Source organism: Artibeus jamaicensis, unplaced genomic scaffold, assembly GCF_021234435.1.
Source record: "Artibeus jamaicensis isolate MK-2021 breed Jamaican fruit bat unplaced genomic scaffold, CSHL_Jam_final contig_797, whole genome shotgun sequence".
Lineage (NCBI taxonomy): Eukaryota > Metazoa > Chordata > Mammalia > Chiroptera > Phyllostomidae > Artibeus > Artibeus jamaicensis.
Window position 1 is genome coordinate 26,298,193 of NW_026521977.1, and position 14,440 is coordinate 26,312,632.

At 44.3% G+C, this 14,440-nt stretch overlaps 1 protein-coding gene across 4 annotated transcripts in view; it reads left to right on the plus strand.

The window, feature by feature from the left end:
* Positions 1-14,440, plus strand: part of ALKBH3 (alkB homolog 3, alpha-ketoglutarate dependent dioxygenase) — a 33,616-nt gene that overhangs the window by 1,566 nt on the left and 17,610 nt on the right. For 2 of the 4 annotated variants that reach the window (XM_053673101.1, XM_053673102.1), the window contains exons 2-7: positions 563-713; positions 1,066-1,169; positions 4,048-4,082; positions 6,490-6,537; positions 7,449-7,552; positions 9,066-9,154. In XM_053673101.1, the coding sequence (XP_053529076.1) occupies positions 635-713; positions 1,066-1,169; positions 4,048-4,082; positions 6,490-6,537; positions 7,449-7,552; positions 9,066-9,154 (459 nt within the window). In that variant the 5' untranslated portion in view covers positions 563-634. Of the gene's footprint in view, positions 1-81; positions 236-562; positions 714-1,065; positions 1,170-4,047; positions 4,083-6,489; positions 6,538-7,448; positions 7,553-9,065; positions 9,155-14,440 lie in introns of all 4 variants that reach the window. The other 2 variants (XM_053673103.1, XM_053673104.1) reach the window with 2 other exon arrangements.

Genomic DNA, 14,440 nt, shown 5'->3' on the forward strand with positions numbered 1-14,440 from the left:
TGTCGATTTCATGCGTGACTTTGGGTGAGGCACTTAACCTTGTGGACCTCATACACATCTGTCAATCACCATCTCCTACAGTGCTTGCTGCACCTGTGTCCATCCCGCGTCAGATCTTCTGAGACAGGCCACGGATGTTGTTAACAAGCTGCCAGGGAAGTCTGATGCAGCCAGTGATAATGGGATATGGAAATCTTCTTGGAAACTGAGTCTTAGCCTATTTCTCACTTTCCGTGTAGGTGCAGTATTAGTTTCCTTATGTTCTGCTCTTGGGGACTAATAAGAGTAATGTGGTTCATAATCCTGATTTTAGAATTTCTTAACATGTGCTATTTTGTGATTGAAATGAAAGCACTATAATAAGATTGCAAAAGGTAAACCTTAACTCCAGCAATCCTAAGTGCTTAGTAGGCCTCTTAATTGAGATGCGATGATAGATGGTGATTTTATATAGAAGCTCTGGTTGCTATTGAGCAGTCTCGCTGCCTGAAAGGATTATAATTACCCCTTAGTAGTACAAGTTCTCACAACCCCAACTAAAAGCATCTTTTTTTTTAAACAGGTAACCATTGTGTGGTTCATGTGAGGAGTGAAATCTTCTGAAAGCTGAGAACCAGAAGCCCTCCTGGTCAACATGGAGGACAAAAGACGGCGAGTCCGGGTGCAGGGAGCCTGGGCCAGCTCTGCTAAGAGCCAGGCCATTGCTCAGCCAGGTGAGAACCTGTGGGGGTCCTGTGCATGTGGACAGCCATCATCCTTTTTTCCTTATATCCCTTTGGTTTATAATGAACTCCCATTTCGATGGTTAGGAATTACTTAAAATGTGGCTGGTGTTTTTTGTGAATTTGTCGCCAGGGAGCTAAGGGTTGAGCTTGAGTGTTCCTGATGTGTAGTCACTACACTCAGACCTTTCAGGGTGCAGGCTGAGGTCTTTGGAAGACCTTGCCAGTTAATTTGTAGATGTCCCGGATGTTGTACCTGAGTGGATTTCATTGGTCCTTGCTCGGCAGAGGTGGTGAGAGCAGACTTTCCCCTGGTGTGAGTCTGTCCTCTCTCTTGCTTCAGCGACCACTGCCGAGAGCCGTCTCCACCAGAGGCCTGGGCAGACCTGGATAAACGAGGAGCATCACCTGTCAGACAAGCAGTTCGTGTTCAGAGAACCCCAGCAGGTAAATTCTTGTTTATCCTTCAACAGTAACAAGGATTTATTTATAAAAGTTACATTCACGTAGGAGACACTTGGTGACTGAATAAATTCACTAATAAAAAGAAAGTTAAAGGACTAGAATAGTAATGAAATGTAGAGTATCAATTTCTAAGTAGGTCTTGAGGATTCTCTGTAGTCTGCCCCCAAATTATAGGTAGGCATATACAGTTACATTTTATTTTTATTTTTGGCACAGAAGATATACCATGATTAGGGGGCTTTTTTTTTTGCATGGGGGGAAAATATCAGAAACAGTAAAGATTCACTCTTTTTAACAGAGTAAAAAACAGTTAAAATCAGCCATCATTCAATAATGGTTATTTTTTTATATCTCATGGCATACATAAACAACTAAAATTCTGCAACACACCAAAAAATATAATTTTTGTCGATCTGATAAAAAAGGGTATAATTTTGATTGATTTACAAAAAATAATAATAGTACTTACCTACCCTTTTTGCTTCAAAGTGACTTTTTAAAGAATCAGGTACTTATACTTGTATACAAGGATTTCTGGAACCAAAAATTAACCAATCAGATGCAACCTTATTGTGGGTTGTGACCAATAAGATGCAACTCTTTTATATGACCTATATGTTTATGGTTCAAGACAGGCTATTATTATGTTGGCTGTTGTCATTTTTTAATTTGACAATCTAAGGGAAAGGAAGTCAGCATTGACTAAATAGTCAGGTATTGCATTTTAAAAATTTCTATGGCACACCAGTTGAAAATTGCTGTGCTATAGTAGGGATTTCATAAACAATGATTCAAATCCCTTCATAGAATATCTTCTATTTCTTTTTAAATTTTTTTAATTGATTATGCTGTTACAGTTGTTCTATTCCCCCCTTCATTCCCCTCCACCCTACCCCCCCATCCCCACCATTACCCCCCTTTAGTTTATGACCATGTGTCTCAAGTCCTTTAGATTCTATATTTCCCATGTTATTCTTGCCCCCCCATCTATTTTCTATCTACTGTCTATGCCACTTATTTTCTGTACCTTCTCCCCCCATCTCCTCCTCCCACTCCCCTGTTGCTAACCTTCCAGGTGATCTTCATTTCTATGTTTCCACTCCTGATCTAGCTGTCCTTTTAGTTTGCTTTCGTTTTAGGTGTGGTTGTTAATAACTGTGAGTTTGCTGTCCTTTCACTGTTCATGTTTCTTTAACTTCTTTTTCTTAGATATGTCCCTTTAACATTTCATATAATAAGGGCTTGGTGATGATGAACTCCTTGAATTTGATCTTATCTGAGAAGCACCTTATCTGTCCTTCCATTCTAAATGAAAGTTTTGCTGGATAGAGCAATCTTGGTTGTAGGTCTTTGGATTTCATGACTTGGAATACCTCTTTCCAGCCCCTTCTTGCCTGTAAGGTCTCTTTTGAGAAATCTGCTGACAGTCTGATGGGGACTCCTTTGTAGGTGACTGTCCCCTTAGCTCTTGCTGCTTCTAGGATTCTCTCCTTCATTTTAATTTTGGCTAATATAATGATGATGTGCCTTGGTGTGTTCCTTCTTGGGTCCAACTCCTTTGGTACTCTCTGAGCTTCCTGGATTTCCTGGAAGTCTATTTCCTTTGCCAGCTTGGGGAAATTTTCCTTTATTATTTGTGCAAATAAATTTTCCACTGGTGGCTGTGCCTTTCCCCTTTCTGGTACCCCTATAATTCGGATATTGGAGCGTTTAAAGATGTCCTGGAGGTTCCTAAGACTCTCCTCATTTCTTTGAATTCTTGCTTCCTGACTCTTTTCTGTTTGGCCATTATTTGCTTTCTTCTGGTCCACTCCATTGATTTGAGTCCCATTTTCCTTTCCATCGCTATTGGTTTCCTGTGCAATTCCATTCATTTCAATTAGTTTCGCCTTCATATGTTTCTCTAATTTGTGGCTATAATCAACCAGTTCTGTGAGGATCCTGATGACCAGTGTTTTAAACTGTGCATCTGAGAGTTTTGCTATTTCTTCATCGCTTAGGTCTATGGGCTCAGGGACTGTGAGAATTTGCGACATTTTTGGTCTGTTCTGGCTCTTTAAGTGTGAGAAGCGGCGCCTTGGACTCCCAGGTGGCTGGGTTGTGACGCTGTATGTGGGGGCGTGGTCAGAGCGGGGAAATGGCGGCGCCCTCTACTGCCGCTTGCCGCGGGGACGCCGGCCCGGTCCAACTGCCCACTCCCTCGCCTGTCCGCTCGTGCACAAATAGGCGACCACAGTCAACAGGCAGCACCGCTTCCCCGCTGTCTCCTCCGCGGTCGCTCGCCTGGTCACTCGCTCGGTCGCTCATTAGGTCCAACCCTGCGCCTGGATTCCGTGTCTGGATTCTGCGCCTGAGCCCATCTGACCGAGTCCTCCTCGCTCCAGCAGCCACTGGTTTCGCCCCTTACCGGTCAGGCCGAAGAATTTGTTGTTAACAGACTTCCGAAAAGTTCAATTTTCCGTGTTCTGGCTGTGATTTCTGTTGCTAATATTTAGTTGTCCCTAAACTTGGTTGTGTGAGAAGGCACGGCACATCCACCTATACCTCCATCTTGGCGGAAGTCCGAATATCTTCTATTTTTAAAACGCTCCTGGAAAGGTTTTTTCAGAGTTGCTGGCTGTAAGGAAAATGGATTAATTCCAATCACATCATCTTTTAACGCTCATGAGTAACTACTATAAAGCTGTTCTAAGAAGAGCAGAAACAAGGGTTTCTGGTGGGATAGTAAGAGTTTGGAGTTAAAAAAAGGATCGTTTTAAACCTGATGCATTTTGACCGGAAGTGAGAGCATTTGGCGATCCTGCAGGGCAGCCTCCCCGAGGCCAAGGAGCCGGACTCAGAGCTGCTTGTTTCCCTGCAGGTGGTGCGCAGAGCCCCGGAGCTGCGCGTGATCGAGTAAGTAACTAACGTTCTGCCTTCCAGGGACCTCTGCCTTCCAGGGACCGGCGCCCTCACTGAGATGGAGAGCCCAGGGTCTTTCCCTCACCCTGGTTTTCCCATCTAGAAGAAATAACAGCTCAATTAGTTTCTTAATTTTAGGCTGGGATATTCTTATCTCAGATGTATTTAGACTTAGTCTTTCGAAATCTTTTCTGAATGTACTAATGGTGTGGAAAATGCAACAAGATATCTGCGTGTTAAACCGCAGACACTGGTGTAGATTTCCTGACCCTGTCTCACTAACATATCTGCAGACAATAAGCTGAGCCACCTCCTAGGTTAGGACTGAGGGGCTTTCTCCCGAGTCACTGCAACATGGCTCTTAGAGAAGGCTTTAGGTACTATGTCACCAGCAATGTGTGTGACAGCTGCTAGAAATCTAGATGACCTTACAGTCTGTTTCTTAAAACCACACGAGTGTTCCAGAGCAAGTAAACGGTAGCAAACATTCTTACATTCATCTGTGTCTAAAATGTTTGGTTTTTCAAACTTGTCGAAAGATGCTTTGACTCCTCTGCGTTTCAGTTTCCATCTGATGCACATGAATTGTCAGTGGAAAGCATCTCTTTATGTTCGCAGTTTAGGACTAGGCTTATGTTATCGCCCATGAGCAGTCTGTTAAGCTGTTTGGCTGTTAACAGTTGAATTGTGTTTTTTAGAGATATTTGAAACTAACACAGATGTCATCATACTTTCAGAAAGGGTGTGTGGTTGTGGCCTTGCCACGAGTTAGCTGTGTACCCTGTTTCTAGGTAATTCGTTGCTGTCTCTCTGCACTTCATTCTCCTGGTCCGTAATACTGAGGGTTTGGAGCACTCGGTCACTGCGGGCCCACTCTAGGAGCTCCTTTCATTGTTTTACAAATACCAATGCAATATTGTCTCCGTTGGTGATAAAGAGAATAAACAAAACCATGAAACCCATTACAAGGTACAGGCAGGACATTCTGGGAAAAAATGGGCAATTGTGAGTTTGCAAGTCAGGAGCAAAATGACAGAACTCATTCCTACTTGACCCTAGGGTTTGTTAATTTTGGTTATCTAAAGTTAGCTATGCTAGATTTTTTTTTACTAGCTCACACTTGAAGTGAGCCAGCTTTTAAGGGCAGCCCAAAAGCACAGTGCAACATTGTATTCACACTCTGGGAAACTTCATAGGCAACACACTTAGGAATGTGATACATACTGTAGTTATGCTGGTAGTTCTGCCTACCTTTTGGCTCAGAGGGGCTCACACATCTACCTAAGAGCCAGCACAGAGATCACGACCTACCGACTCACACGGCAGAGGGTGGTGTGAACACCGCTCCTATATATTATCCTCCACAACTCACCTTTCTGAGAAGGATCTGACACGGGTATCTTGACAGAGGCACTAATCCAGTCGGGGCCACTTCTCATACATGGACCTCAGCACACTGCGCATCTGCAAGAGTTTTGTACTTTTACACATTTGATTCAATTCACTTAGCTTTATTGCTCCACTACTATGTGCTAGGTACTAGGAAACAGAATAATAGCCCGCTTCTTGCCCCTCAGTCTTGTAAGTGAAATACACCTGTAATCAGGTAAATTGCCATCCTGTGTATCATGGACCAGCAGGTCTTATGGTAGCACCGAGGATGAGTTGTTACCGCTGGGGTGGATTAAAGGTCAGGAAGTTGATGCTGAGCTTAGATTTTGAAGGCAGAATTAGAATTTCCCACTGAACCGAAGCTGGGGTGGGCTGGTTTGGGGTGCTGGATGGTGGGGAGACATCCTGGCATGGAGAAAAGCACAGGATTTGAACATGGTGGTGTACTTGAGACCCCAGGCAGTGATTGTTGCCGGAGGATGGCGAGTCGGTGGGAGCTGTCAGGAGGTGGGGCCAGATCACGGAGACCTCCAGTGCAATGCTGGAGAGTGGGCGGGAGCCTTTGACGGACTTTAACCAGAGGCGCAACCTCATCAGACATGGATCTGAAAGCAACAGACACTCAGCAGCACCCCTGCTGCCGGTTACACGCCTCCCTGTTCCCAAGCCTCCAAAGTGGGGGCTCTGTTTGGCACCCCTTTGTGTAATATAGATTGCTGGACTTCATCAGCCCAAACTGGATGAAGTAGAAAGGGGCAGGATCAGAATTTATTTTATTCAACCTTCTCTGTGGTGTGGTCCTGTCAGGATTCTGTTCCCGACACCACTAACAATGTGCTGCCCCCCGCCCCTGCTCCCAGCTGTGGAGGAAGCCCACCTCGCAGTGCACCCTCATTGCTCAGTGACTCGGGCGAGCCAGGGCTGCGGGAGTCCCGAAGGATGGCCCTTCCCTCGGCGGGTTGAATTGCTCTGTTTGATACTAACGAGTCTGTGTTCTTTGTTCCTTTAGCAGAGAGGGTGTATATGAAATCAGCCTGTCACCCACAGGCGTATCTAGGTAAGTGACATTAATCGTTTTTTTTAAAAAATGGAAAACATCACCTTAATGCATGAGTATACTAATTGTCACTATAAAATAATGAGGCATTTAAAACAAATATTTCAGCACTGACATATTTGAATAAATTGCTTAGAAGGTGTCTCTGTAATTAGCCCAGTGGCACTGCTCTTGTCATAACCCTTTTTGGAACCCCCTTTTAAAGCAAGTTTAACTGTCACACAAGGAGACAGTTGCATTATTTTGGTCACATCTTATTGTGAGCCAGGAATGGCTTAAGGTGAGCTTTGGCTCTTTCAAAACACCAAACGCATCATCAGAGAGTAAAGTTGAAGAGCACGTTCCCAGTAAAGGCTCTCCAAAATGATTTGGAACTGACCTGGCATTGCTGAAACAAGCGTACATTCAGTGAGAGAAAGAACCTATATTTGGATATTTTAATTGTAATACAATTATAAATGATTGCTTCCCCTACAATTGGCCAAGTCTTGGAAGATCATCAGTTGTTAAAATAACACAGGGCCAGGCATTTTATTAGTTATTTTACTTTGCCCAGTGACCGTGTGAGGTGGGTATCGACTTCATTGCAGACGACGTTCAGTGGTTAAGTAACTAGCCCAAGGTTCCCAGCTCAGCAGAGCTGGCACAGCACTTCACCCATGTGTGTAAGAGCCCTCAGGGATCCCTTTATCCTTCATGCTTGTTTTATTGGCATTAACGCAGAAGGAGTTTGTTTTACGTCTGGACCATCGCAACCTGGGTGCGACTGGGCTCTGTTGCTGTGGGAGGGGGTGAGGTGATTCCGTCTGCCCACAGAAGGAGGCCGTGCCCAGATTGATTTACTCTTCTGAAAGCGTCTGAAGCAGTCTTTTCTGTGTTCTTTGGTTAATAAGAGTTCTTTCTGCTTCAAGGGTACGTTTGTATCCTGGCTTTGTTGACTTAAAAGAAGCCGACTGGGTATTGGAACAGCTTTGTCAAGATGTTCCTTGGAAACAGAGGACCGGCATCCGAGAGAGTAAGTCGGTCCCGGAGATCGCGGTGGTTGCTGCCGCCCGCTCTCCCTGCCTGGAGTGTGTTCTCGCACTGCTGCCTCTTTTCACACAGCCCGCTTACACACACAACCAAAGCCTGCCCGAGACCCCCAGGATGGGTAGCAATTAGCCGGAAGGGACAGAAGAAATCGCAGGCGGTGCTCAGAGAGAATGGGGCAGGAGAATGGGGCGGGAGCCCAAGGAAGCAGAGGGCCTTAGGGTTGGCTGCACTCGGGCGGCACACTCACTACCGTCACTACTTCAGATGGTGCCGGCTTTCCTCCCCATCGAAACTTCCAGGGCTTGCTTTCTCGTTTTTTTTCTTTTCTGATTCCTCTTGGCACTTATTTTTTTTGCAATACTTCTTACTGGCGTTTTAGTCTCCTTTTAGTTTCACTGGAAGAGTCCAGCCTGCGGTGGCTTTAGTGTCTACTTTCCTGAGTGTGTAAACAGGACCTCCTTCTCAACCTGCTCCCCTGTGGTCATCCCCAAAGAACAGTACCTGTTATACCAGAGGTGGACACTGGGGGGAGTCTGTGCTCTAGCACGCAATTCCTTTCTGGCACGTTGAGTGGATTTAAATTTTCTGTAAAGAGGCAAAGTGTACTGGCTTCATTTGCGACTCAGACATCAGAGTAAGAGTCAGGTTTTTCTCCTAACTCCCAGCAGTTTCTGTAGCGGGGCTTTTGGTGACAGACTTGGCTTTGATTGCTAACTTTTATTCAAATTAATTGTTAATTTTAAGCAAATTACACTACTTTGCTAGTCCTTGGTTTTCTGATCTGTAAAATGGAGCTCATAATAATACCTACCTTATATGGTTCTTGTGATAATTAAATGAGGTAATGCATGATAAGTACTTAGCAGAATGCCCCATACATAGTAAGCCATCAGTGAGTGTTAGCTGCCTTTATTGTTCTTATTGTTGTAGCAGTCGATGCCAGTTGTGGGGGAAGTGGCAGGTCTGCGGGTAGCTCCCTCTCCCAGTGAATCGGACACGCGAAGCTTCGACTGCAGTCAGCTCCCCGCCGTGGTTGGCAGCACTCTGTTCATGCTGCAGAATCGAAGCCGCGCACACAGCAGTGGCACCCGGCAGAAGGCGTGTGTTGTTTCTTGTACCGATGTGGAGCTGCGGACTCCTACCTGCGAGGCTTCGGGCTCTGTGTCCTGCCCTTTAGACCCTCCTTGTCTCTGGTCGGCTCCCTCACCCTTGTTTATGTCATAACTGACACAGGTCTGTCACACATCCTCACCGCAGAGCCTGCGCTCGTTCCGTTCATGCCGGCTTACCTTCGTGTGTTGTTCTTTGGCTCTCACCGTTCTCCGCCTGAATCCCTTGTCCTCTAGGAGGGCGGAGCCTTGGGTCAGGCCCATCCTTGCTCGTCCTTTGTGTTTCTCACAGCCTTCCGCACGACGCGAGGCAGAGTAGTTGGCACTCGCTAGGTGCATGGCAAACAGCGCTAAACCATTTCAAAGTCCCTGTATTTTCTCTCTTAGATGTAACTTACCAGCAGCCAAGACTCACAGCATGGTATGGCGAGCTTCCCTACACTTACTCCAGAGTCACTATGGAGCCCAATCCGCACGTATGTTGGAATGTTGTTGTTGTATGGTGTTATAGACTATAAACCGTAAGTGTTGAGTCCTATAAAGTAATAATAAAACGCAGTACCGAGCTGCATGGTCTTTCCCGGTTCAGAAAACCCTCGGGGCTCACACGTGGAGTCTTTGCGCTCACTGCCATTGCTGTGCTTTTGATCCAAAGATGAGGGGAAACTGGAGCTAAAGTGACCTGGACTCGGACTCCAGGCCTGCAGGAAAAGGAACCCTTTCTTCTCCCGCCTCCCTGTCCAAGCATCCCTGGTGGTGGCCCTTCTGTGTCTCCCTGGGTCACATCTACGGTGGGGCCGACGTCCTAATGACTGCCCAGTGAGGTCAGAATGTCTCTTTTCATTTTTCAGGCTCTTTTGGGATTTGCGGGAAATAGTCGGTGTTTTTCTTGTTGATTTCGTATGTCTTCTGTGGCTGTACTGCTTAGACTTCCAGCTTATCATTGCTTTGGCTTGTTTCTGCTACTTCTTTTATTTTAAAAAATTTCCATGACAGTAAACAAAGAGGTCCTACTATATAAATTAAACTTGTCCAAAGGATGGAGTTAAGATCCAAGAAATAGCTCCCTGTTTAGTTCCTGGAATCTTGCCTTTGGCAAATAATATTATGCTTTATGGAAAAAGACTTTGAAGAAAATGGAGTTTTGCCTGCAGCGTGGGGATACACAGAAATGTGACATGGCGCGTTTCAGACCTCCCAGTCATTTACAATCACGAGCTACCACTTTACTGAAATGGGCATGGATGAGGTGTTGACCGGTGGTACGTGGCTTTCTCATAGAAGAAGATATTTCGGTGCTTTGGTTTCTAGGCCTGCATTTAGAACGTGATCCGGGGAAGTGCTGAGACCTTTGTATCTGAGGTTGATTTGGAACCATAGAAAGAACTGAATTAGGTCAATCCAGCGTAGACTGCTGGCCGTGTTTCTGTCAGAATTAATATACTGTTTTGTCGACTGTCATAGACAAGTTGAGGATTAGACAGGCTGTGTGTGGGGAAGAAGTTGTTTCTCATTCATTCTAGTTGATCTTTTCAAATAGGATTTCTCAGCCTTAGTATTTATGATTTGGGGCTGGAGAGTTCTTTGTCGTTGGGGCTGCCCTGTGCACTGCAGGAAGCTTGGCAGTTAATCTGACTTTTACCCACTACCTGCCCCAAACGCTTCTCACTGAGCTGTGACAACCAAAAATGACTCTGGATATTGCCAGACACCTGCTGAAGTGAGCACAGCTGCCCCTGGTTGAGAACCACAGCTTTGTAATAAACATAAAGCACATAAGATCTGCTAAGTGGAGTGGTCTTTTATGCTTGGAGAACATTGTGACAACTCTTTTTTTTTTAAATTTATTTTTAATATACTTTGTTGATTATGCTTTTACAGTTCTCCAATTTTCCCCCTTATTCCTTTCCACACCCCCTCCCATATTCTTTTATTTTTAGAGATTTTATTTATTTGTTTTTAGAGAGAGTAGGGAGGAAGAAAGAGAGGGAGAGAAACATCAGTGTGTGGTTGCCTCTCACACGCCCCCTACTGGGGACCTGGCCACAACCCAGGCCTGTGCCCTGACTGGGAATCAAACGGGCAACCCTTTGGTTTGCAGGCCGGCGCTCAATCTACTGAGCCACACCAGCCAAGGTCATTTTGACAACTCTTAAAGGAATCCCTTTTAATGACAACCCTTTTATTATAACGTAAGTAATATGTGTTTGTTATTGAAAATTTAGAAACTGCAGATAAGCACGAAGAATTACTAAAATGTTGGATAATTCTTTCACCTAATGTTTCGGCTACAGTCTTTGTAAAGTTTAATATATTTATTTTTTATATATGTAAAAATATATATATATATATTTTGGTGTTGAGTTGTATGAGTTCTTTATAAATTTTGGATGTTAACCCCTCATCAGATGTGTCATTGGTTAATATCTTCCTCCATTCAATAGGTCATCTTTTCATTTTGTTAGTGGTTCCCTTTGTTGTGCAAAAGCTTTTTAGTTTGATGTAGTCCCATTTTCTACTTTTTCTTTTGTTTTCCTTGCCCTTGGAGATATATCAGAAAAAATATTGCTAAGAGAAGTGGTGAGATTTTGCTGCCTATGTTTTCTTCCAGGAGTTTTATGGTTTTGAGTTTCACATTTAAGTCTTTAATCCACTTTGAATTTGTTCTTGTATATGATGTAAGGAGTTGGCGTGGTTTAATTTTTTGCATGTATCCGATTTTCCCAACACCATTTATTGAATATAATGTCTTCCCTTCAGTGTGCAGTGCATTTCAGTTAACTGTATCACTAACATGTTTCACTGTCATTAAATGTTCCTTTACAGCATCATACTTAATGGCTACGTGGTATTCCATATCAGTGTGTGCTATGACTTATTCAAGGAAGCCTCTTTTGTTGGATATTAAGGTTGTCAAATTAGAATTCTTTCATTTGAATTCGGGTAGCTCATAACTTTGTCTTCATTGCTAATAGATTTAGTTTCTTTATGTACCACCTTGAACCAAATCAAAAGACATGCCCCTGTCTCAGAATTTTTTAAGGGGAACTCATGTGTATATATGTGTGTGTGGAGGATGCTTGTTTAATTTTAAAATTATTGTCTCAAGCTCAATATCCCATAGCACAGGAGCAGATTCATTCATAGGTTATTAAACTTCCTTGAGTCTTTGTTCGAATTAGATCTAAGATGAACCCAGTACATGAAAAGTGAAGGGTGCCGTGGCTGGCTGGGAGGCCCACCGGCTTGGCCTCGCCTCCTGCGGTGACCCCAGCAGCAGCCCTGGGCTGCCCTGGGCTCCACAGAACACTGTTTGAAAGCCACTGAATGGGCCCTTTTACTTCGGTGATTCATATTTTCTCAGACTCTTTTCCTCAAATGTCTTTTAAGGATAGAATGTCTTCACTGAACAGTGGGGTGGTGCTGAATTTTAATTTAGACATTCAGTTCTGAGGGATCTGTATATAGAGTATTGGTTGGAGAGTCTAAATTAATCCTCTAGTTCATTATCCTCTTTTTTCCCCCCTTTCTTCTTACTTCACCACCAGAAATAACCGAGAAAAAAACAGATAGAGCCACTTAGAACCTAACGCAGACGCGGTGCTTTCAGTGTTCAGTCCTGACGCCGGAGTCGGGCTGCCACTCAGTGCCTGTCGCGGGGCAGAAGGGCCACCTCCCCCTCCGTGTTCTGCTTTTCTGGCTGAGCGTCCTCCAGCATCTGATCTTTACCCCCACGAAGTCGAGCTTGAAACCATAAATAGGAAATACAGCTCACTAACATTATTACGGAATTTCACTTTGGAATGTATTCTCTTGAACATGGGTTAGTTTAATAATATTTCTGTTTTACTAACCTAAGTTCTTGTTTGTTCTTATTGCCATTCATTGTTTTAAATCCTCGGTTAGAATGTAATGCTAATTAATACCCATAACAAAGGACCCCAGCTCGTACCACGGTTCCCCTTGCCCAGCAAAGCTGAGTGACTCCCGCGTGTGCTTCCCAGGCAGCGCTTCCCGACCGCAGCCGTGGGATGTGCTTCCTGATGGTGTTGTGCATCCCTCCGAGGAGCGTTCACTCCCTTACTGCAGCCCTAGAACATGGACTTGGGGGGGGTTCTCTGACGTGTCAGTTGTTAAAGCACAATCTGTGGACCCCTGGAGTGGGCCACAGAATTCTTTTTGGAAGGCCACAAGGTCACACTTTCTGTGATATGACTGGATGACATTTTTTGTGTGTTGAATTCGCGGTGACGGTGGATGAAAAAGTGCTGGCGGGTAAAACTTGCTTTGAATCAGACATTGTCGTCAAGCTCTGCTGGAAACCATTGTACTCTTCACATTTGTGCACTTCCAGTTTCTTTAAAACGTGCTGGCTTCCTTTAAGAACATCCCTCAATGAAGCAGTAAACATTAGCCTTATTAAATGTCCGCCTTTCAGTATGTGTCTTTTTAACAGTTTGAGGAAGTGGAAAGTACGTGGGAAGCATTCCTGCCACAAGCCCGTGTGAAGGTTGTCGAGAGAAAAGCTGTGTGGCTGTGCATGCTGCGAGCTGGCCCGGCTGCTTTTGCAGGGGCCTTTTTGTTTGGGGGGAAGGACAACTGGCAGGCGTGTTTATACTTGAGCATTCAGCGAACATTCTCAGAAATGAATGAAGTGAGCGTCACTTCAAGAAAAACAATGAACAGGATTTATAACTAATGATAAAGGTTGAGTTTTCAAGCAAAAATTAGAATTTTCGGAAAACTCGTAACTGCCACCTGGAGCCTGACCTCTTCCCATTACTTTGCCCTTTCTGGTGAGGTCCATGGTAATATTAACAGGTATGGGTTTTTGATATTGTGTATGAAATGTGTTGCAGGGAACCAGTGTTTTCCAGGTGACCAGTGCTTGATGTTACAGAATCGAACAGGACTAAAGAGCTATTCAAAGTGCAAGGTGGACCAGTGGATTTAAACATAACAGGATACGAACAGTTTGTTCGTACGGTTTCAGATTCCACATTGCAACTCGTCTTTAAGAAATCAGTACTCGTTGCCTTGGCTGGTGTGGCTCAGTGGACTGAGTGCGGGCCTGTGAACCGAAAGGTCACCAGTGAGATTCCCAGTCAGGGCACACGCCTGGGTTGCAGGCTGGGCCCCCAGTTGGGGCCACATGAGAGGCAACTGATGGATGTATCTCTCATACATCAATGTTTCTCTCCCTCTCTTTCTCCCTCTCTTCCCTTCTCTCTAAAGATAAAGAAATACATTCTGAAAAAAAGAAATCGGTACTTGTTGAGTTTTGGTGTAATATCAAAGAATATCTGTAATTTGAACAGGCCATAAAAGCACCTCCTCTTTTCTAATTACGTATCCGTGGGAAGGCACTTTTCTTCATTTACTTCCACAAAACAAATGCTGCAACAGATTGAATGCAGAATGATATGACAGTCAACTGTACTTAATGAAGCCAGGCACCAATGAGATTTGCAAAGCAGTGCTGTTCTCACCAGGTTTTCGTATTAGAAAACATAGGTATTTTTATAAAATAATATTTCACTAACGTGTAATGGGTTTGTTATTTTTAAAATGAATGAACCAATAGCTTACATTTTTCAGCTTTAATTTTAATATGGTAAATACCACAGGTGTAACCCCTGTAAAGAGAAGTTCGGTGGGTCCTCAGAGGTTTTGATAGTGTAAAGGGTGAGAACCACTGCCCCAAAGGAGGCTCTGTAAAGCACTTGCGCTTTCTTGGGGGACCGACAGAATTCTAACAAGAA